Here is a 23,885-nt window from a genome sequence, read left to right as displayed (position 1 = left end):
ATTTCGCTTAGCATAATACACTCTAGTTCCATCCACGTTGTTGCAAATGGCAAGATTTCATTCTTTTTGATAGCTGAGTAATCTTCCCATACACACACACACACACACACACACACACACACACACACACACACCTTTATCCATTCATCTGTTGATAGACATCTGGGCTCTTTCCACATTTTGGCTATTGTTGACATTGCTGCTATAAACTTTGGGGTGCAGGTGCCCCTTCAAATCACTATTTTTGTGTCCTTTGGATAAATACCTAGTAGCACAATGCTGGGTCATAGGGTAGCTCTATTTTTCATTTTTTGAGGAACCTCCATCCTGTTTTCCAGAGTGGCTGCACCAGTTTGCATTCCTACCAACAGTGTAAGAGGGTTCCACTTTCTCCCTATCCTCACCAACATCCGTTGTTTCCAGAGTATTATGTTTGAGCCATTCTGACCAGGGTGAGGTGGTATATCTCATTGTGGTTTTGATTTGTATTTCCCTGATGATGAGTGGTGTTGAGCACTTTTTCATGTGTCTGTTAGCCTTTTGTAGGTCTTCTTTGGAGAAATGTCTGTGCATGTCTTCTGCCCATTTCTTGACTGGAGTTTTTGGTTTTTGGGTGTTGAATTTGGTAAGTTCTTTATAGATTTTGGATAGTAGCCCTTGATCTGATATGTCATTTGCAAATACCTTCTCCCATTCCATAGGTTGCCTTTTAGTTTTGTTGATTGTCTCCTTTGCTGTGCAGAAGCTTTTTATCTTGATGAAATCCTAATAGTTCATTTTTGCTTTTTTTTCCCTCACCTCTGGAGGCTGTCTAGTAGAAAGTTGCTGAGGCTGAGGTCAAAGAGGTTGCTGCCGGTGTTCTCCTCCAGGATTTTGATGGATTCCTGTTTCACATTTAGGGCTTTCATCTATTTTGAATTTATTTTTGTGTATGGTGTAAGAAATGGTCCAGTTTCATTCTTCTGCATGTTTTCCCAACACCATTTGTGAAGAGACTGTCTTTTTTCCTTTGGATATTCTTTCCTGCTTTGTTAAAGATTAGCTAGCTGACTATAGGGTTGAGGGTCCACTTCTGGGTTCTCACATTGCTTCTAACTTTTAGAATTTGAGATTTTCTCTGTGGCCTAACATAGGATCAGTTTTTTTCAATATTCTATAGGTTCTTCAAAAGTAGATGTATTTTATATATTTACGCTGCAGAGTTTTGTGTAAGTTAATCAAATCTACCTTTTTTTGTTATTTATTTATTTATTTATTTATTTTTTTAAAAGATTTTATTTATTTATTTGAGAGAGAGAATGAGATAGAGAGAGAGCATGAGAGGGGGGAGGGTCAGAGGGAGAAGCAGACTCCCTGCTGAGCAGGGAGCCCGATGCAGGACTCGATCCTGGGACTCCAGGATCATGACCTGAGCCGAAGGCAGTCGCTTAACCAACTGAGCCACCCAGGCGCCCCCTTTTTGTTATTTAAAACCACTATATCCTTGCGTATTGTTTTGTCTACTTGATCATGAACTGAAAGGTCAATTACTGTCTCAACCAGTAGTGGATTTCTATTTTTCCTCCTCTTCTGTAACTTCTGCTTTATGAATGTTGATACTATATTATTTGTTGCATAGATATCCCTAACTGTTCTTTCTTCCTTGTGAATTATACATAATAATAATGAAGAGTCTTCTGCCTTATGTAATGCTATGGAGCTGAACTACACCTTGTCTAATATTTAGATCACATCTGCTCTCTTCATTTGTAATCACCTGGTAAGCATTTAGGTATAATAAATTAGTTAAGCTCATTTTATACTAATTTTAGCTTTGTTATGCTCGTATTTTATCTGCTTTCAGTAAAAGACTTTTTCATGTCTTATCAAAGACTTGTTTTGTTTGTATGTGTATAATTTGTCCATTATTAACAGCTGATTCAAGGCAAGAATAGTATAATTCACATTAGTTGAAGTAATCAATAGTATGCCTGAGGTCATACCAAGGAACATTTGTATGTGGTCTTAATTTAAACCCATCTTTCACAAAGAAAGCAGTTTTAGCATTTAAATTTTTAACATTATTCATTACCTCATTATAAATGTATAGTCACACTAAAAGAACAGTTTTAGTTTCACCTGATAATCAATGGCAGGGATATTATAAAGAAACGTCTAAAATGCATAGCATATTATGGTTACTGACAAGGACTTTGGAAATAAAATGTCCAGATAAGAATCCCAGCTGTGTTACTTACTATTTGGGTGACTTTAAGCAAGATATTAAACCTAGCTTGAATCAGTTCATCTGTAAAAGAGCAACAATACCACCTAATCTATAGGGTTATTATAAGAATGCAGTATAACATAGTACATATTTTAACACATGTCAAAAATACAGGTTCTTAGCTTTAGATCCAGAAATTCAGATTCAGTAAGAGAAAATGTATTTTTAAAACAAATACATTATATGATTCTAGTGTTAATTAAAATCACGAAATGATACTTAGAAAAATATAGGTTCTGGAGACTGATTTTGAATACTGGCTCCATTCAACTTAATTAACTCCAGTAAGTTATAGAACTTCTCCAGGTCTGTCTGCTCATCAGAAACAAAATGTGTGTTTTTTTAAAATTAGTACAATGCCTACAAAGTAGTCACACTCAGTGATAACTATAATTGTTCAGAATTCAAAAAACTGCACCTAAAAAAGAATAATTTTAAAAGTTCTATTAAAATGCATTTTTGCTTAGTATTTTTAAGGGTTTTGTTTTTATTATAGTATAGATGGAGCTAGATTTACTGTGAAGCTTAACCTTCTGGGCCCCTTACACTTGCACAGGACCCTTCTAAATACAGCTGACCCTTAAATAACACAGGTTTAAACTGCACAGGCCCATTTATATGCAGATTTTTTCCTAAACAGTATTGTAAATGTATTTTCTCTTCCTTAAGATTTTTTTTTTTAGTTTTTATTTAAATTCCAGTTAGTCAACACAGTGCAGTATTAGTTTTAGGTGTACAATTTAGTGATCCAACACTTATATACAACACCCATTGCTTACCACAAGTGCCCTGCTTAAATACGTGATTTTAAAAGAAATTAGTAATGCTAACCTTTCAGTGATCTTTCCACTTAGGCCATCCACAATCTCCAAAGAAATGTCCCCCTGTGCCCAATTCAGACTCAGAGATTTATATTCCAAGTTTGTTTGAAGTGGATATGCAGAAGGTACTAAACTAACATGAGGTCTGTTGACCAAGTAAAACATTGGAAGTTTTGAAGTGAGTGCATCATCAACACGTTGCTTTACAGCAATTTCTAAACCTCTAGTATCACTGCAATTCCCATCACCTAGAAAGTAAAAACAAAACACTCAGAAGTTCAATATCAAAAGACTAGACAAAAAAAAAAAAAAAAAAGGAAACAGTCTAAAGTCTTTTTATCTTTTTCTTGCAACCTTTCCTTTCCTACTTCTCAGCAGCTACTTCTATATTTTTTTTTACCAGAACCAGGACAAGGTAACAATGGTCATAATTTCCATTTAAAAAGGAATCTACAGAAAATAACAAATTGACATTCCAGTGAATAAAAGTGAAGAGCCAGCACTGACCCAGAAAAAAATATAGTACTTTTTACAGGGTTCTGCCAGAGAGAATTAGCTTATCCTGTCTTGATTTTTCAGATTACAGCATGAAACCAGCAAATAATACAGGAGATAAATGTGGCTGAGAGATGGCTGGTGAGATTAAGTTATTTTTCCACATCTAAGGGCCAGAAATTATAACTATTCCAGTACCACAATGTTCCAGTTTCACAACACAAAATAATTTAAATAATGACCATTTCCGGTTACAATGTGGGCTAATACCAAAACCTTTGAGTTTTCAGTTAAAATAATTGTTGAAAGAATGCTCAAAAAGACGTAACATCATTAGTATAGTATAAAATAGTGGGCTCATCAAACTTAAAACAGAAGTGAGACAAGTCATTCCTATTTAAAAATTAGTAATTCAAAAGTAGATCTCTTTTCTCCTTAAAGGATCAGAAGTTCTCACAAAGAGAAATTTTACATACCACTAGACATTACATCACAAAGTTTTGTTTCCATACATTGGAACTGTTGAGATGGCTATTGGTCTTACACTCATTATGACTATTTGGAAACTAGAAAACGATGTAAAAAGAACACGAATTGCTGTTGACACCCTTTTTCTAAGCACTTCTTTGTGTGTGTGTGTTTTTTTTTAATCCCAGTATAATTAACATACAGTGTTAGTTTCAGGTATATAATATACAGATTCAACAATTCTATATATTACTTGGCACTCATCAAGGTGTGTACTCTTAATCCCCATCATGTATTTCACCCAGCCCCCCACCTACAACCCTTCCTCTGTCTGTTCTCTGTAGTTAAGAGTCTATTTTCCAGTTTATCTTTTTTTTTCCTTGCTTGTTTCTGAAATTCCTTATGAGTGAAATCATATGGTATTTGTCTTTCTCTGACTTATTTCACTTAGCATTATACCCTCTAAATCCATCCATGCTGTTGCAAATGGCAAGATTTCATTCATTTTCATGGCTGAGTAATAATCCATTGTATGTATATACCACATCTTTTTTATTCATCAATAGACAGTAAGTATTCCATTGAACATTCCAAATTAAGAAGTAATGACAAATGAAGACTAGTTAAAAATATGCTTGGGCACAAAAAAAAAAAAAAAAAAAGATATGCTGGGACACAAACATTTGGGAAGAAATAAGGTCTGTGGAATAGTCACTGTATCTATAATGAACAGAAGACATGGATTCAAAAGAAAATGTTAACATATTATTACTCACTGTGCTATAGACTAAATGTGTCCCCATAAAATATGTTAAAATCTAATTCCCAATATAATAGTAGGCCTTTGTGAGGCACCCTTGTAAAAGAGGCTCTCATCCCTGCTACAGTATCAGGACACAGTGAGAAAACAGGCATCTATGAATCAGGAAATGGGCCCTCACCAGACACTGAATCTGCCAACACCTTGATCCTGGAATTTCCAGACTCCAGAACTCTGAGAAACATGTTTGTTGTTTAAGACACCCAGTCTGTGGAATTTCTGTTGTAGTAGCCCAAACAGACTAAGACATACTGTAATGAGATAATGCCACTGTTTGTGCCTAAAATACCAAGACACATGTGGAAAAAAAAAACAACCCTGAAAGTCAAATTCCATTTAAGATTCCTTACATACCAAATTTTTTCACCTAAATGTTTTAAAAGGTCGTATAAAACATTATATCAAAAACTAATGATGTAATGTATGGTGATTAACATAACATAATAAAATAAAATTTTAAAAAAAGGTGGTATAAAAGCAATAATGTAATAGAAAAAAGTATATTAATATTAGAAATATTACTTTTCCTCTATATATGTATGCTTTAACTATCAACTAAATCTGAAGTATGGTTTTGGTTATATCTTGAGGCTAAAAATTCTTCCTGGAAAAATATAGCTCTAAAATTACATCATATTATAGGGAAAGTTTGATTTATCTCAGGTCATCTAAAATAACATGAAACTCAAAGGTGAAGTCAAAAATTAAATCTATAATAACAAAAGCAGGGCGCCTGGGTGGCTCAGTCGTTAAGTGTCTGCCTTCGGCTCAGGTCATGATCCCAGGGTCCTGGGATCAAACCCGCATCAGGCTCCCTGCTTGGCAGGAAGCCTGCTTCTCCCTCTCCCATTCCCCCCTGCTTGTGTTCCCTCTCTCACTGTGTCTCTCTCTGTCAAATAAATAAACAAAACCTTTAAAAAAAAAAAATAACAAAAGCAAAAAAACACATCAACAACAATACAATAATAGTGGGGGACTTTAACACCCCCCTCACTGAAATGGACAGATCATCTAAGCAAAAGATCAACAAGGAAATAAAGACTTTAAACGACACACTGGACCAAATGGACTTCACAGATATATTCAGAACATTCCATCCCAAAGCAACAGAATACACATTCTTCTCTAATGCCCATGGAACATTCTCCAGAATAGATCACATCCTAGGTCACAAATCAGGTCTCAACCAGTACCAAAAGACTGGGATCATTCCCTGCCTATTTTCAGACCACAATGCTTTGAAACTAGAACTCAATCAGAAGAGGAAAGTCAGAAAGAACTCAAATACATGGAGGCTAAAGAGCATCCTCCTAAAGAATGAATGGGTCAGCCAGGAAATTAAAGATTAAAAAAATTCATGGAAACAAATGAAAATGAAAACACAACTGTTCAAAATCTTTGGGATGCAGCAAAGGCAGTCCTAAGAGGAAAGTATATAGCAATACAAGCCTTTCTCAAGAAACAAGAAAGGTCTCAAATACACAACCTAACCCTACACCTAAAGGAGCCAGAGAAAGAATAGCAAATAAAGCCTAAACCCAGCAAGAGAAGAGAAATAATAAAGATCAGAGCAGAAATCAATGAAATAGAAACCAAAAGAACAGTAGAACAGATCAATGAAACTAGGAGCTGGTTCTTTGAAAGAATTAACAAAATTGATAAATCCCTGGCCAGACTTATCACAAAGAAAAGAGAAATGACCCAAATCAACAAAATCATGAATGAAAGAGGAGAGATCACAACCAACACCAAAGAAATACAAACAATTATAAGAACATATTATGAGCAACCATATGCCAGGAAATTAGATAATCTGGAAGAAATGGATGCATTCCTAGAGATGTATCAACTACCAAAACTGAACCAGGAAGAAATAAAAAACCTGAACAGACCTATAACCACTAAGGAAATTGAAGCGGTCATCAAAAATCTCCCAATAAGCAAAAGCCCAGGGCCAGATGGCTTCCCAAGGGAATTCTACCAAACATTTAGAGAAGAATTAATACCTATTCTTCTGAAACTGTTCCAAAAAATAGAAATGGAAGGAAAACCTCCAAACTCGTTTTATGAGGCCACCATTACCTTGATCCCCAAACCAGACAAAGACCCCATCAAAAAGGAGAATTACAGACCAATATCCTTGATGAACATGGATGCAAAAATTCTCACCAAAATACTAGTCAATAGGATACAACAGTACATTAAAAGGATTATTCACCACGACCAAGTGGGATTTACCCCTGGGCTGCAAGGTTGGTTCAACATCCACCAATCAATCAACGTGATACAATACCTTAATAAAAGAAAGAACAAGAACCATATGATCCTCTCAATAGATGCAGAGAAAGCATTTGACAAAGTACAACATCCTTTCTTGATCAAAACTGTTCAGAGTATAGGGATAGAGGGTCCATACCTCAGTATCATAAAAGCCATCTATGAAAAACCCACAGCAAATATCATTCTCAATGGGGAAAAACTGAGAGCTTTCCCCTAAGGTCAGGAACACGGCAGGGATGTCCACTATCACCACTGCTATTCAGCATAGTATTAGAAGTCCTAGCCACAGCAATCAGACAACAAAAAGAAATCAAAGGCATCTGAATTGGCAAAGAAGAAGTCAAACTCTCACTCTTTGCAGGTGATATGATACTTTATGTGGAAAACCCAAAAGACTCCATCCCAAAACTGCTAGAACTCATACAGGAATTCAGTAAAGTGGCAGGATACAAAATCAATGCACAGAAATCAGTTGCATTCCTATACACCACCAACAAGACAGAAGAAGAGAAATGAGTCAATCCCATTTACAACTGCACCCAAAACCATAAGATACCTAGGAATAAATCTAACCAAAGAGGCAAAGAATCTGTACTCCGAAAACTATAAAATACTCATGAAAGAAATTGAGGAAGACACAAAGAAATGGAAAAACGTTCCATGCTCATGGATTGGAAGAACAAATATTGTGAAGATGTCAGTGCTACCTAGAGCAATCTACACATCCAATGCAATCCCCATCAAAATACCATCAACTTTTTTCAAAGAAATGGAACAAATAATCCTAAAATTTGTATGGAATGAGAAAAGACCCCAAATAGCCAGAAGAATGTTGAAAAAGAAAAGCAAAGCTGGCAGCATCACAATTCCGGACCTCAAGCTCTATTACAAAGCTGTCATCATCAAGACAGTATGGTACTGGCACAAAAACAGACACATAGATCAATGGAACAGAATAGAGAGCCCAGAAATGGACCCTCAACTCTATGGTCAACTCATCTTCGACAAAGCAGGAAAGAATGTCCAATGGATAAAAGACAGTCTCTTCAACAAATGGTATTGGGAAAATTGGACAGCCACATGCAGAAGAATGAAACTGGACCATTTCCTTACACCACACACAAAAATAAACTCAAATGGTTGAAAGCCCTAAATATGAGACAGGAATCCATCAAAATCCTAGAGAAGAACACAGGCAGCAACCTCTTCAACCTCAGCTGCAGCAACTTCTTCCTAGAAACATCACCAAAGGCAAGGGAAGCAAGGGCAAAAATGAACTATTGGGACTTCATCAAGATAAAAAGCTTTTGCACAGCAAAAGAAACAGTCAACAAAACCAAAGACAACCGACAGAATGGGAGAAGATATTTGCAAATGACATATCAGATAAAGGGCTAGTATCCAAAATCTATAAAGAACTTACCAAACTCAACACCCAAAGAACAAATATTCCAATCAAGAAATGGGCAGGAGACATGAACAGACATTTTTCCAAAGAAGACATCCAAATGGTCAACAGACACATGAAAAAGTGCTCAACATCACCCGGCATCAGGGAAATCCAAATCAAAACCTCAGTGACATACCACGTCACACCAGTCAGAATGGCTAAAATTAACAAGTCAGGAAACGACAGATGTTGGCGGGGATGCAGAGAAAGGGGAACCCTCCTACACTGTTGGTAGGAATGCAAGCTGGTGCAGCCATTCTGGAAAACAGTATGGAGGTTCCTCAAAAAGTTGAAAATAGAGCTACCATATAACCCAGCAATTGCATTACTGGGTATTTACCCCAAAGATACAAATGTAGGGATCTGAAGGGATACGTGCACCCCGATGTTTATAGCAGCAATGTCCACAACAGCCAAACTGTGGAAAGAGCCAAGATGTCCATTGACAGATGAATGGATAAAGATGATGTGGTATATATATACAATGGAATATTATGCAGCCATCAAAAGGAATGAGATCTTGCCATTTGCAACGACGTGAATGGAACTGGAGGGTGTTATGCTGAGTGAAATAAGTCAATTAGAGAAAGACATGTATCATATGACCTCACTTATATGAGGAATTCTTAATCTCAGGAAACAAACTGAGGGTCGCTGGAGTGGTGGGGGGTTGGAGGGATGGGGTGGCTGGGTGATAGACACTGGGGAGGGTATGTGCTATGGTGAGCACTGCGAATTATGCAGGACTGTTGAATCGCAGATCTGTACCTCTGAAACAAATAATACAATATATATTAAGAAAAAAAAAAGAAGATAGCAGAAGGGGAAGAATGAAGGGGGGAAATCGGAGGGACAAACCATGAGAGACAATGGACTCTGAAAACAAACTGAGGGTTCTAGAGGGGAGGGGGGTGGGGGGATGGGTTAGCCTGGTGAAAGGTATTAAAGAGGGCACGTTCTGCATGGAGCACTGGGTATTATACGCAAACAATGAATCATGGAACACTACATCAAAAACTAATGATGTAATGTATGGTGATTAACATAACAATAAAAAATTATTAAAAAAATTAAATCTAATCAAGGACCATAGCTGACCTGACTGGACAGCTTTTTTTTTTTTTTTTTTTTAAAGATTTTATTTATTTATTTGACAGAGAGAGACACAGCGAGAGAGGGAACACAAGCAGAGGGAGTGGGAGAGGGAGAAGCAGGCTTCCCCCTGAGTAGGGAGCCCGATGTGGGGCTTGATCCCAGGACTCTGGGACCATGACCTGAGCCGAAGGCAGACGCTTAACGACTGAGCCACTCAGGCGCCCCTGGACAGCTTTTTATACAGAAAAGATTCTCAGGAGCTTAATCTATCATAAGTGTAATGTAAGTCAGCAGAAATGGTTGCTGAAACAGCTATTTAAAACTGAGGCTGCATGAAGAATATAAAGTATATAAATCAAAAAATCAAACATTAAAGAACTATGCACTGGTCCTACCACATCTGGAACATCGTAATTAGTCTGAGGCATTACATTTTACCCACACCGCCCATATATCACAGAACATCCAGAGAAAACAAATCATGTTCTTGTGAAACACAAATGTGTGGCCAGGAGAATACATAAAGGCAAGAAGCATCTTGCCTTTGTATTCATAATGCTCACTCTGTATTTTATTACATGAATGGTATCCCTGAGAAGAATGCAACAGTGTACAACACCTAACATATAGTAGGGGGCTCAATAATCACCTGATGAAAAAAGAATGTGAAAGATTAGATTATCAGAGAGCAGTAATTATCAATCCTGGATGCACATTAGAATCTTGAGGGTTTGGGATATTAATACCAATGCCATTCTCACATTATTTTTCAAAGCTTCCTGGGTGAGCATAAAATGCAACAAGCATAAAGAATAAAATTTTTCAAGTGTTCCAGGCAGTATTAGTTTTAAGTAGAAAAATAAAAGCACTTTCAAAAACAAACCATGCTGACTCAAATCATTTATTCATGAAATATTTACTGACCCCCTAGCACAAACTGGACCAAGATGAGTGTGGCAAAGCATCTGCTTTCAAGAGTGTCAAGTTTTAACAGACACAGCAGTGAGATTCTAGTACTCACTATGCTCAGACAAAGCTATCAGAGCTCAATTTAATACAAAAAGCAGCAGCATGAGAAGTTATAAAACTGGTTTTGAGTCCAGGCTCTGCTAATAGGCAAACTGAATGATTTGGGGCAAGTATTTTATTAACATTGTGAACCTATTACTGATCTAAAAAAAAAAAAAGGGGGGGGGGGAATGAATAACAGAATCTCTAACGTTATCAAATGTTTCTTTCACTAGGAGGGAGTCAGCAATTGGCATTCTTTATAATCCAAATGTACAATTCAAATTAGTTTATTAACAGAACTAGACAGAAATACCTCTGGACAAACACTTAGAAATATTTAGACAGATGATCTTACCATAATAGAATACCAACCTTGTAAATATACCTTAAAAAGCTTGAAAATGTAAATCCAGCTGTTTTTAAGTACTTAAGCAAAGTGAATTTTCTTCCCAATATGGATTTTAAGATTTTATTTATTTGAGAGAGAGAAAGAGAGCACACGTGCATGAGCAGGGGGCAGGCCAGAGGGAGAGGGAGAGAATCTCAAGCAGATTCTGCACTGAGCACAGAGCCCCATACCGGGGCTCGATACTACAACCCTGAGATAATGACCTGAGCCAAAATCACGAGTCCGACACTTAAGTGACTGAGCCACCCAGGCACCCCTACTCTGGATTATTTTCTATTCAAATAATAGTAAATGTCTTTTTAATGCAAGCCTAAGACTTTTGTCCTACAAAAGAAGGAAGACTACTACCACAAAGTGATAAAATGAACATCTAAGAACACCCACAGCATAAAATTGGCTTCTGTAAACTTTCTGAAAAGTTAAGTAAGTCTTAAAATGTAATACTCTCCCCACTGGTAACTGATCTAGTAAATAAGGTTTTTAAGAATTAAAATAAAGAACTGTAAAAGATTTCATAAAACTTACATGAGAACAGGATGAGGTCATTATCCTCAAATAATTAGATTTAACTTATAGTGTCAGTACAGAATTAAAGGGAAGCAAATTTCAATTCTAAATAAGGAGGAATTGTTTTAAAAACTGGGGCTATTCAATTAATAGGATAGATTGGTTTTAAATCCTACACTCCACATTACTGGATGCTTTTAAACTAGGGTTAGATGATACTCTATCAGGAATGGCATAAAAAGAGTTTATGTACTAAGTGAGAAGCTGTACTAGACTACTAATAAAGTTCAGTGAATTCTGAAGATTCTTTTGGCTCTCTAAATTTCTCTCTTTTAGTGTACAGAAACTTTAAATGAGTATTTCTCAAAGAGCCATTCACATCATCTGTATCAGAATCACTTAGTGGTGCTTTTAAAATGTATATTCCTCTGTCTCAAAACTCCTACCCCTTCCCCCAGACACAGAATAGAGATCTTAAGAGGTCCAAAAATCTGCATTTTTACCAACAACTTGAACACATTAAAATCATTTAGGTTATACCAGACAGAACGCCAATTAGCTTTAGATATGTCCCACAAAGATGCCAAGAAGGAGAACAGAAACAATTTTACTAAGTCTTATATGGTGTTTTTTATTGTTACCTGGTATTCCCCATTGCTAGGTACAAGATGACACTCAAAATGACAAGAGATTTAATTTTTAAGCTCCTGTCCCAAACCACTAGCTAAATACTAAATGATTTTATAAGAACCTATACTCATCCTTGTAAGAAACTAAATATAGTATGGAGTTATGTCATATAAATGACAAATTTTATATTTTATTCACCAAAGTCAAAGAAAGCTGTGATTCTGGAGAACACATAGACAATTCTTAGATAGTTAATAGACATTCAAGGAAAAAAAGAGCCTTTCTTAAAGGAGATTGAGATAAGTTTAAGTGCCTGGAGAAAGTATCAGACCTGACTAAAAGAAAACAATCCAAAGAAATTTAGTAAGCAAATTAAATCTAAGAAATGTATCATCTACAAGAATATATATTTGGAGGGGCGCCTGGGTGGCTCAGTCATTAAGCGTCTGCCTTCAGCTCAGGTCACGATCCCAGCGTCCTGGGATCGGGCCCCGCATCGGGCTCCCTGCTCCGTGGGAAGCCTGCTTCTCCCTCTCTCACTCCCCCTGCTTGTGTTCCCTCTCTCACTGGCTCTCTCTCTGTCAAATAAATAAAAATTAAAAAAAAAAAAAAAAGAATATATATTTGGAAAAAGTAGATTTAGAAGTAACTACTTTTGAGGGTAAGAATAACTGGCACTATCATATATTACCAATGGGAGTATGATTTGGAGGGTAACTTAACAACATTTTTCAAAATTGCAAATGCATACATGCCCGTGATTCTACTTCCAGGAATTCATCTTAGAGACAGATATACTTTTACATGTGCAAATAACAAATATAAAAAGGTCATTCACTATAGCATTTTGCTAGCTGAAAAAAATTAGAAAACAATCTAAAATTCCCTCAACCTACAAGTGGTTAAATTATGATACCTTTATACAAAGAAATACCATACAGTAAGACACAAATAATAATGAGGAAATTCTTTACATACTCGACATGGAAATATTTCCAAGATACATTATTAAATGAAAAAAGCAAGATGCAGAAAAGTATGAGCTGTATTACCTATTCATACAAAATACAAAAAGAAAAAAAAAGAGAATATGCATTTACTTCTATAAATATAAACTATCTTTGGAAAGAAAAACAACAAACTAGTAACAACGAATGCCACTGAAGAAAAATGGGTGCCTGGGGACTAGGATGGGAGGGAAATTTTTCACTGAAAACCCTTCTGAATCCTTTGAATTGTGAATCAAGTAATATATTTTCTATACTAAGAAAATAAGCTTAATGTTAGAAAATAAATCTTTTCCTTTTTACAATTTATTAAAGCCAAACAAAAATAGCATCTTATATACACATGGAACTGAAAAATTACCTGTAAGAGAAATTCCTAAGAAATGGGTATAAAATATATAAATAACAAAAAATCAATTTAAAAAACAGAAAATATCACCACCTGAAAACAAAATTATTACCCATATGAGGATCTCAAGCTTACACATGCAATTGTTATAAAAAATTAATGGCAAGCAAAGAAGAACCAAGTAACAGTAGTATTTAAAGTATTTCACAGGGGTAAATTAAAGTTTTGCAACACTCAGGGCTTTATGAAAACTATACAAATGAGCCCCCAAATTGTTTATTGACATAATGTCTGAAAAACAGTTCAAATATAATTACATAATTCTGTAATACATCCCACCAAAGAAGTAAATTACTAATTCATATTTATCTTGTGTTCTAGTTACTTCCTACTCATTTGACAAATTAAAAGGATCCAGATCATAACCAAAGGTATGAAAAAGGTAGCAAAAAAACCAAATGGGCATTTAAGATTTTTCTTATTTTAAGGATTAAATATAAGCTTTTAGACTTGAGAAGTTGAAGGAAACATCTTTTTCCAAAAGAAAGGGGAAAAATTTAAATATTGTGCAAACAAAAGTGTACATTCAAGGTATAATACATCTAACTGGCTAATTTAAAATATTAATTCTTCTCCTCATGATAAGATAGAAGTCATATTATGCCAAGTATGATCACAAGTTACCATGAAATGAAAAGCTCAATGAAACAATGAATGTGTTTTTTTACCTTAAATAAAGGATCATGTATGCAAAATCTGATTTTATACTGATATAAAATATATTTACTTAGGGAAAGACGCCAGGAGGTATGGAAATCCCACTTACCAACAAGTATACTGCTGATATAAACTGGTTGTATAAAGTGACTCAGCAATGCTCCCTGTACACCAAGCACTTCCCATCTTGTCATTTTGTCACTTGAGGACATACTGCTTACTCTATTAACAACATCTGCAGGACAGTAGACAGTCAGATAAATTTTGCCTTCAACAGCCACATGGAGACTCAGTTCTTCATGGGCTTCAAATGCAGATATAGAATGTGGATTAAGACGCCTAGAAAAAGGAAAGTTTTTTCCTTTAAAAAACAAAGTACACACAATGGAGTATTACTCAGCTATAAAAAAGAACAAAATCTTGCCATTTGCAATGACATGCATGGAGCTAGAGAGTATTCTGCTAAGTGAAAGTCAGTCAGAGAAAGACAAATACCATATGATTTCACTCATATGTAGAATTTAAGAAACAAATGAGCAAAGGAATAAAAGAGAGAGAAAGGCAAACCAAGAAACAGACTCTTAACTACAGAGAATGCACTGATGGTTACCAGAGGGGAGGTGGGCAGGTGGATGGGTGAACTAGGTAATGGGATTAAGGAGTGCGCTTGTTGTGATGAGCACCGGGTGTTGTATGGAAGTGTTAAATCACTATACTGTACACCTGAAACTAGTATTACCCTGTATGTTAACTGGAATTTAAATAAAAAATCTAAAAAATAAAAAACAAAGTTGACTAGATTCTAGAGGGGAGGGGGTGGGAGGATGGGTTAGCCTGGTGATGGGTATTAAAGAGGGCATGTATTGAATGGAACAATGGGTGTTATACGCAAACAATGAATCATGGAACACTACATCAAAAACTAATGATGTAATGTATGGTGATTAACATAATAATAAAAAAAGAAAAAACAAAGTTGACAAAATAAAATCTATATGTACTTAAGAATTGTTTTCAAACCTGTCTAACTTGCCAGTGTACATTTAATTCTAGTAACAGAAACAGATGCAAAACTAAAGCAAGGTAGGAATGGAGTGACTTGGTTCCACAAGATTAATACCAAAGAGAAATGAACCATATGTAGACCTTATGACAAAGATAAATTCTTTTTACTGCCTTTATGTCCCTTAAAATCAAATGGAAACCTAATTTTTGTTCCTACCACAGTTATTTTCTTTCTCTGTATGAAAATTTTTAAAAACTACAAAGATAATGAAGAAAAAAAAACCCTGACAATTTGTATTCAAGATTCTTCTCCAATAAAATGTTAAAAAATTAAATGTAAAATCATTTGTCCTGAATTTTTTCTCCAGGAACCCTCCTTGTCCTTGTTTTCAAAGGTGTAACTGGAAGAATTTGTAACAAAATATTAACCATGGTTATCTCTAGATAGTCAGACTTGCTTTCTCCTCTGTGCTTGTCTGTACTGTTTAAATTTCATGCTGATGCTACCCATTCATCAAGATAATGAAGTTTTGGCTACAAATTGACCAGAAAAACAAACTGCATTTTTCTTAGCTCCTGTATTAGTATGTGAGAGTGCATAAATCCATGCTTTCCTAACATTTATGAAGCCTTAAAACTCGAAAGAAAAAAATTTTCAACAGCATAGAAAGAAAGTGGTAGAGTACATGGAAATATTTAAGTAGTAGTAGTGTATCAGATTGAGTGGAGGGGAGAAGTGGAGAAGGAGAAATAGATCAGATTGAGTAGTAATAGATCAGATCTGATTGAGTGGCCCTCTAGCAGGCCACAAATAACACCTCAAGCCAGAGGGAGAATACGAACAGATATGAATTTACTTGTTCTATTGTTGTAGGGATTCAGAATATATGATACAGCCATCCTGATTGCTTTTAAAAACAACTTCCATGATACTTACAATTGTGACTTAATTTGAGCTGACCCTTTAGGCAACTGGTTCATATAGAGATAAATGTTGATAATCTGTTTGAGAGTGAGTAGATTAGAAGCTGGTTCTGTACAAAATATTGACTTTTCCATCATAGCAGGATTTTTGCTGTAGAAGAGTAGAAGTTGTCTATAAAAGTACCTAAAATAAAAGGGTTATAATTTTATCAAGTAATAAAATTTTAAAGTTATTTATCTTAAGTGTCATATTCATATGTGTTGTGAGCAATGTCCCTCCCCATGTGGAAAGTTTTGATATTGATAAGAACTCCAAAAATAACTTTAACCTTATTTAATGAAGCATTAAATCCTGTAAGAAGTCCTCAACTGGAGCCCAGTCTGACATGTGATCTGCCTAAAAGTGCCATTCCTGGACTACTCATTTCATCCATGCATTTCACATCTGAGTCCTCAATTGTCATATCCTGCAAAAGACCCATTTCTCTACTGATCCCTCTCTTTGTTCTCAGACAGTTCTGCTTTCAGTCTCCTACCTGAAGTGTCAAAATTCTGCCTTGCTTCTATTTTCAGACAAACAACAACTGTGGTTCCTGCTCCTTAGTGGTTTTAAAGACAAAAACATAGAAGTACAAGAACAATACAATGAAGACCATAAGTTATACTAAGATATGAAACAAATCTCCTGAAAAACTAATACTAATCACATCAGGGGACAAATACTATTTTGCTTATTAAATAAAAAACATGATTTTAGCCCTTTCATCAGAAACAGTAAGAAATAGTAAGAAAATTCAGCACAAGCATATAATAGGGCCAAGCATGGGAAGAAATAAACATAAAAGAGGTAATTTTAAAGAGGTCAAATAATTCAATAAGCACCAATGAGGATTAGAGGACAACGACTTGCATTACCTTCATGGATTTCTCAAAAACTTTCCTTTCCTTTTAAGATTATATGATTCTTTCCTTATAGAGACATGTACTAAAGTTTTTCAGGCAAAATAATGTCTAAATTTGTTTTAAAATACTCTACCAAAGAAAATACCATCAACAAAAAGTGAGGATGCATAGGTTAAATAAGAACAGCAGAATGCTGATAACTAGATACGCTGATAATTGGGTATGATCATTGGATACTGGTTATCAGAATGCTGATTAACTGAATGATAGAATTCATTATCCTATTCTAACTTGTGTTTGAAAATTTCCATAAAAAAGTTTTATAAAAAGTAAGCTCAATGGCTTAACAGAACCAAAATCTGGTGGATCCTAGAGAAGAAAAATTTCTCACTTTTCATATGAAGGGACTTCTAAGGAGTAACATTCCTGGCTTTTCTCTCCTACCTGCTATTTACTCTTTTGTAAGGAGCAGAGTGACTACTGAAGAATTTGGGAAAAGAAACTAGGTATGCTCACCTCAGCCCTTTTCTCTCTCTTTGAGATCTGCCAGGCTGTACGAACTTATAGTTATAAAACAAACAAGTCAGGAGGATGAGAAGTATAACACAGGGAATAGAATCAGTAATACTGTGATAACAATCATATGGTGACAGATGGTGACTATATTTACCATGGCAGTGAGTGTAGTGAGTGTTGAACATTAACATGTATAACACTGTATATCAACTATACTTTAATTAAAAAAAAAAAAAGAATACCATATCTACATTCTGCTATATAGTAAACTTTGCATAGACCTCATAAATGGAAACTTACTGGTTTCTGGCAATGTCTTTGGATAAATATGACTAATTTGGGGGGGGGGGTGAATATTACCAAGCCTACTTGGTCCAGATATAAAGCCATATATTCCAATTACTTTGATCAGTAATAAAGATGGTATATTAAAAAAAAGTTGTAGAACTCTTAAAACTGAGTTCATAAGGTCTCGATAATAGAAGCCACTAAAATCCACAGATTATAGACACTGCAGTTACTGTAAGGTTTTCAAAAATGACATGGAAAGATTGTCATATCCATGGCTCAATGATCAGTAAAATTCCATTTGTGAATAAAGATACTGATAGGTGGTTACTTTGGGCTGAAAGCATTAATATTTGGTGGCATTAAATATACATGTTACCTTACCTAAGGAGAGACCTTCTTGCTGTAACAACAGCATGAGTGTCATGTAACACTCTTCCATTTGGCTTAATGCACTGGCTGTAATTGTATTCACCTGTGCCTATAGCTACAACTTCATGCTGTCCAGCTGAAAGGAAAAGGTTAACAGTAGCAGGTTATTTTGACCTCCTTCTTCCCTATGTTCAACCTCTACCTTGCCATTTTAAAATTACTTATATTGACCAAAAAGATGGAAAAATTCCACAGTTCCAAATAAGAGTTCTAGGAACCAATTTTTTTAATAGCTCAATAATATTTCAATAAAAAAGTTATTTTAAAATAGTTCACTTAAAATTTTGCCACAATCAATAAATCATCAGATATCCTTAGTTTTCAAACATGCATTTATTTCTTCTACATCTAGATGTTTGGCTAACTAGAGACTTCATTTGCCATTCTACTTCTGCCTTAAAGTTATCTGTAGTGGCTCTATTTTTTTCTTAATCCACTCAAATTCTCTACAAGTCAAAGTTTCTCTGTTCTACTGACACTGCTTTTTTAAAGATTTTTTATTTATTTGAGAGAGTGTGTGTGCAAGAGCAGGGGGGAGGAGCAGAGGGAGAAGCAGACTCCTCACTGAGCAGAGAGCCCCGTGTCGGGCTCCCTGCTTGGTGGGAAGTCTGCTTCTCCCTCTCCCACTACTCCCCCTGCTTGTGTTCCCTCTCTCACTGTGTCTCTCTCTGTCAAAGAAATAAATTAATAAAGTCAGGCTTCCCACTGAACAGGGAGCCCGATGAGGGTCTCAATCCCAGGACCCCAAGATTATGACCTGAGTCGGAGGTAGATGCTTAACTGACTGAGCCCCCCAGGCACCCCTAAAACTGCTTTTTTAAAGAAAAAAAGCACCTTATTCTTTTTCTAATAGTTTTGCTCCATTTACTTTTTGCTGTACCCCATTTGAGATTTCCTTACACAATTCTTTTTTCCTTTCACATCCTATGAGGCCTTTCTGTAGTGTAGTCACTAAGCTCATTGCTCTTTTTTCTCTAGAATATTCTCCTCTTGTTTTTTCTTTTACTTCCATGTTGATGATTTCAGAAAAATCTCTAATTTTAGACTTTCAAACAAAGTTCCAGGTGCTAAAGTAGATGCTAGGAATAAAATGTTGAGCAAGACATGCCCTCATGAAGCTTCCAACAGGAGACAGAAAAAGACTAAACAAACCACAAACTTTGATACGTGCTTTAAAGGAAAAAAAATATGGGGCCAATGTAAAGAATAATGGGGGGAAGGTTACCTCATGCAAACTAGCTGCAGAATCTCTCTTTATGAAATTGAAATTTAAGTTTCAGTATGAAGAGTGAGCAGCACGAGTGAGGTAAAGGGTATTGGAGTCAAAAGAGCGAGCTTGTGCAGACCCTGGGCAAAGAGAGACCAGTATAGCCACTCCAGGAAAGAGTGAAGGGAATGGCATAAGATGAGTTTAGAAAATTAAGCATCAAAAACCATGCTAAGGAGTCTGTGGATTTTACCCAAGAGCTATGATGAAGCTACTGAGGGTAAGGGAGTGAAAAACCATACTGGGTTACATTTTAAGATCACTCCTTTATGTGGAGAATGCTATAAGTCCAAGAAGCTGAAGACATAATGACTTAAGACTTGAGTAATGAAGGGTGGTTGGAAAAGAATAATCAGATCTGAGAGTTTGGAGACATAATAAACCTTAGAGATAAATTGTAGGGTATTAGGGAAAGGACTTAGCCTTTTCGTCTGTCTGAGCAACTGGGGAAATGCCATTTACTGAGATGGAGAAAGCTGGAGGAGGAATAAAATTAGATGGGAAAAACAAAAAGTTCCATTATCACAAATGTAGCTGCTCTAGTAAGGAGGGGATGGTGATGGTAAAAGTATATAGTGTCAGTGTAAGCTCTGGAATGGTGATGTAAAGTTCTGAGTTATAAATAGAAACTCAGTTTCTATTTCAACTCTGTAACTCGACCTGCCATGTTTCAGGGAGATGCTAGTTTGATAATGCAGGAAAAAGAGGGGATAACCAAAAGAAGGAATGCATCAAGATATGAGAGGGAATGGAACCAAAATTTAAGTGAAATGATGAGGAAAGATCCTTCTTCCACTCACAGTAGAGAAGATGAGCACAAATTACATAGATTTGGTGGCAGAGAACAGAAGAAAGTTTTGATTTGACAGCTTTTTACAGACACAATTAAAAATTATGAGGCATGGCCATTAGTTGAAAGCAAGGATGGAGAAGAGGATGTAGGATATTTGAGGACAAAGGAAAGTATGTAATGGACATTTCAGGGAATGTGATCAACCCTACTGTAGACACAGGCTGGCTGGGCAGTGAAGAATACCCATTTGAGGTTTCTAATACATTTTAAGTATGTATTGATTGTGTGAGTTACTCCAGGAATATGTACTTGATTTTACTCAGTCTTTCCCCACCCCACATTCACAACTGTGTTTCTAAACCAGATTTATTACTCTCATCCATGCTATTCACACAACTTTACATCAGCTTCCACATTCCAGTGTATATGGAAACACCGTTCTCTATGTGAACCTGAAATGTTATGTTTTATTCATCTCATTTCATCTATCATTTGTTGTCACTTTCATCTTATCACATCAATTTCTAAAAAAAATTTTCTTTACCTATTCATTCATGTCTGTCTCAACTCTAACACAAGCAGCTCCATCACAGTCACCTAAGTTATGATTCCCTAATTCAGGCCCAATCCTCGTAGTATTTAAAAAAAAAAAAAAGTTGGCAATTATTGCTTAAACATCAACTTACTTTAATCATTACAAATGTAATTTAAGCTTTTCCTAAATGCCAAGTACTGTGCCAAGTATTTTATTTATATTATCACATCTAATCCTAGTAACTCCATGAAGTAGAGATTATTTCTATTTTTAAGAAGTTAGAAGAAAACTGAAGCAGAGAGATGTTAAGTATATAACATGCCCAAAGTCATGTAAGTAGCAGAGCTAAGTCTCGTGCTGTTCCCAACAATTAGAGCACTGTATCAATCCCTGACCAAAAGTCTTTCACCACTTACTATCTATCTCATTAAATCCAACTTCTGACTGGATTTTAAATGACTCCATAATCTGGTAACATCTTATCAACCTAAGCATATTCTGTATTACCCCTGTATATATATACTTCTCTGCACTAGTAATAAATTTCTCATTGTTCCATAAAGTTTTCTCATTGCTGCTTTCTTCCTTTATGTCTTTCTCTCTCTAAAAATGTCCTTTCCTCTATTTATCCAAGTCTTATTAACACTTAAAGTTTAGTACCCAAAGATTTTCACTCTATCAGTTCTCTACTATCTATGAATTCTCATGCATTTTTGGATTACAGAAAATAATTTTATATATAGGTATCTGTATATAGATATATATATAAACAGATATAGTTTTACAAAGAAACATATCTATAGACATAAAGATTTTATATATAGATATCCATATCTACATATATCTTCTCTCCCCACCTAAATTATAAAAACTCCTTAAGAATAGGAACCAAATCTCAAATTTGTTTTATATCATCTCTAATATCTTACTCGGAAATGAATATAAAATCCAAATACTTTTAATTAATGATCAACCTAGAACACTAAAGGGTAAATAAAAGATAAAATGTAGTTGGAATCATATCATAAAACGCACAAGAAAAAAAGTTTCATGATTTTTCATATTGTAATCCTTTCTTACTTAAAAGAGAAAATATGTTCATTTTTATCTAGACCTTCTCAATGTTTGTTACAATGAAAATTAGATTTCAGGTTGGTAGTAGTTCCAACAGAGTTATTGTTTAAAATGTTAGGCATTTTACCATTCTGCAGTTCTCCATTAGTTTCTGGTTAGTATACTTTAACTTTGAGAGCCTTTGTATTTAATGATCCACACCCACTAGAAAAGGCCACTTCAAATCAATCAACGCAACACCATTGTAAAAAGGGTCAAAGATAGTTAAAATACTACTATATATAGCTCAAATGATTAGGATATTTAATAGTTGTTCTACAAACCAACACATCCCAAATATCTGGACTTACCTCTTTCAATTATAAAAGCAGCCAAGGAACTGCTACATTTCAGATATTCTGAATGATTGGAAATTAGTTGATTAAATGTTTCTTTAACAATCTGTGAAATCTTTGCATACTGAATATGTCTTCCTTCTGGAAAAAAAAATGAAATGGAATATGAATTTGAAGAACATGGTGCTTTCTCCCAGAGGCCTCTATTATTCCTATTATATAACATTACAATTGAGTGAGTTTGTAATTTATAGATATGGGAGAGCAAATTATAATTTATGTCATGATTGATATTTTAAAGCATTCAATCTAAAAAAAGACTATATTATTGAGCTTTTTTTTTTAAAGATTTTATTTATTTATTTGACAGAGGGAGAGAGAGACACAGCCGGAGAGGGAACACAAGCAGGGGGAGTGGGAGAAGGAGAAGCAGGCTTCCCGCAGAGCAGGGAGCCCGATGCGGGGCTCGATCCCAGGACCCTGGGACCATGACCTGAACCGAAGGCAGACGCTTAATGACTGAGCCACCCAGGCGCCCCTGTATTATTGAGTTTTATGGAAAACTTGTAAAAAAATTCTTATTACTACGTATTAGAGAATTATTGATCTACATTTAATGAAATATTCAAAAGTCATACAAGACACAAGTCATTTCTTTGAATAGGATTATCCCATATTGCCAACCAACATCTCACTGAATGCCAGTAGTCTTCCCTCAACACTGTGACAATTAAAATAAACTCCTTACGGGCACCTGGGTGGCTCAGTCATTAAGCATCTGCCTTCGGCTCAGGTCATGATCCCAGGGTCCTGGGATCGAGCCCCGCATCAGGCTCCCTGCTCAGCGGGAAGCCTGCTTCTCTCTCTCCCACTTACCCTGCTGTGTTCTCTCTCTGGCTGTCTCTCTCTGTCAAATAAATAAATAAAATCTTTAAAAAAATAAAATAAAATAAAATAAACTCCTTAGTATTTGCCCCACTGAGAACTACTGCAAAGCACTTAGACCCTTGATATATTCCATGTTCCCACTAAAAAAGTCCTAAACTTTGAAAGGAGATAAAGATAGTTTTAGGTAACTAGGATCACTAGAGAACAGTTTATAACCAAGAATATACATCAAAAGTTACCCATGGTTCTTCTCTTTTTTTAAAAAAACATGACAGAGCTTAAAATTAAGATTCTTGGGTAAGGCCCTGGCCATTTGTTGCTTTGTGTATCCCTAATGAAGAACCATTGTTCTAGAGAATGAGAGGTCGCAGAATCACCTAATATAGTGTTTCTCAAAGTTTAATTGTAAGCCACTGATAGTTCCTGATGTTTCATGATGGTTGCTAAGTAGTCTATCAAGCGGTTCGCAGTCCATTTCATATTTTTAGAGGAAAAAAACCAATGAAACAACTTTGCTGTCATCCATTATATATTAAATGAATAACTATAATTTTCACAGAAATCATTTTTACCTACCTAATAATCATTACATTAAAAAAA

At 35.5% G+C, this 23,885-nt stretch overlaps 1 protein-coding gene across 2 annotated transcripts in view; it reads right to left on the bottom strand.

Moving 5' to 3' along the window:
* The window catches only part of ADAD1 (adenosine deaminase domain containing 1), a 53,792-nt gene that overhangs the window by 16,006 nt on the left and 13,901 nt on the right, over positions 1–23,885 (bottom strand). Inside the window, exons 5-9 of one of the 2 annotated variants that reach the window (XM_032412740.1) lie at positions 22,413–22,538; positions 18,346–18,469; positions 16,268–16,438; positions 14,435–14,664; positions 3,098–3,335 (exon numbers count right to left, since the gene is read on the bottom strand). In XM_032412740.1, the coding sequence (XP_032268631.1) occupies positions 3,098–3,335; positions 14,435–14,664; positions 16,268–16,438; positions 18,346–18,469; positions 22,413–22,538 (889 nt within the window). The remainder of the gene's footprint in view (positions 1–3,097; positions 3,336–14,434; positions 14,665–16,267; positions 16,439–18,345; positions 18,470–22,412; positions 22,539–23,885) is intronic. The other variant, XM_032412741.1, reaches the window with a different exon arrangement.

This window comes from Phoca vitulina, unplaced genomic scaffold (genome assembly GCF_004348235.1).
Source record: "Phoca vitulina isolate PV1807 unplaced genomic scaffold, GSC_HSeal_1.0 scaffold14, whole genome shotgun sequence".
Classification (NCBI taxonomy): Eukaryota; Metazoa; Chordata; class Mammalia; order Carnivora; family Phocidae; genus Phoca; species Phoca vitulina.
This window is presented reverse-complemented; position numbering and strand designations above follow the sequence as displayed.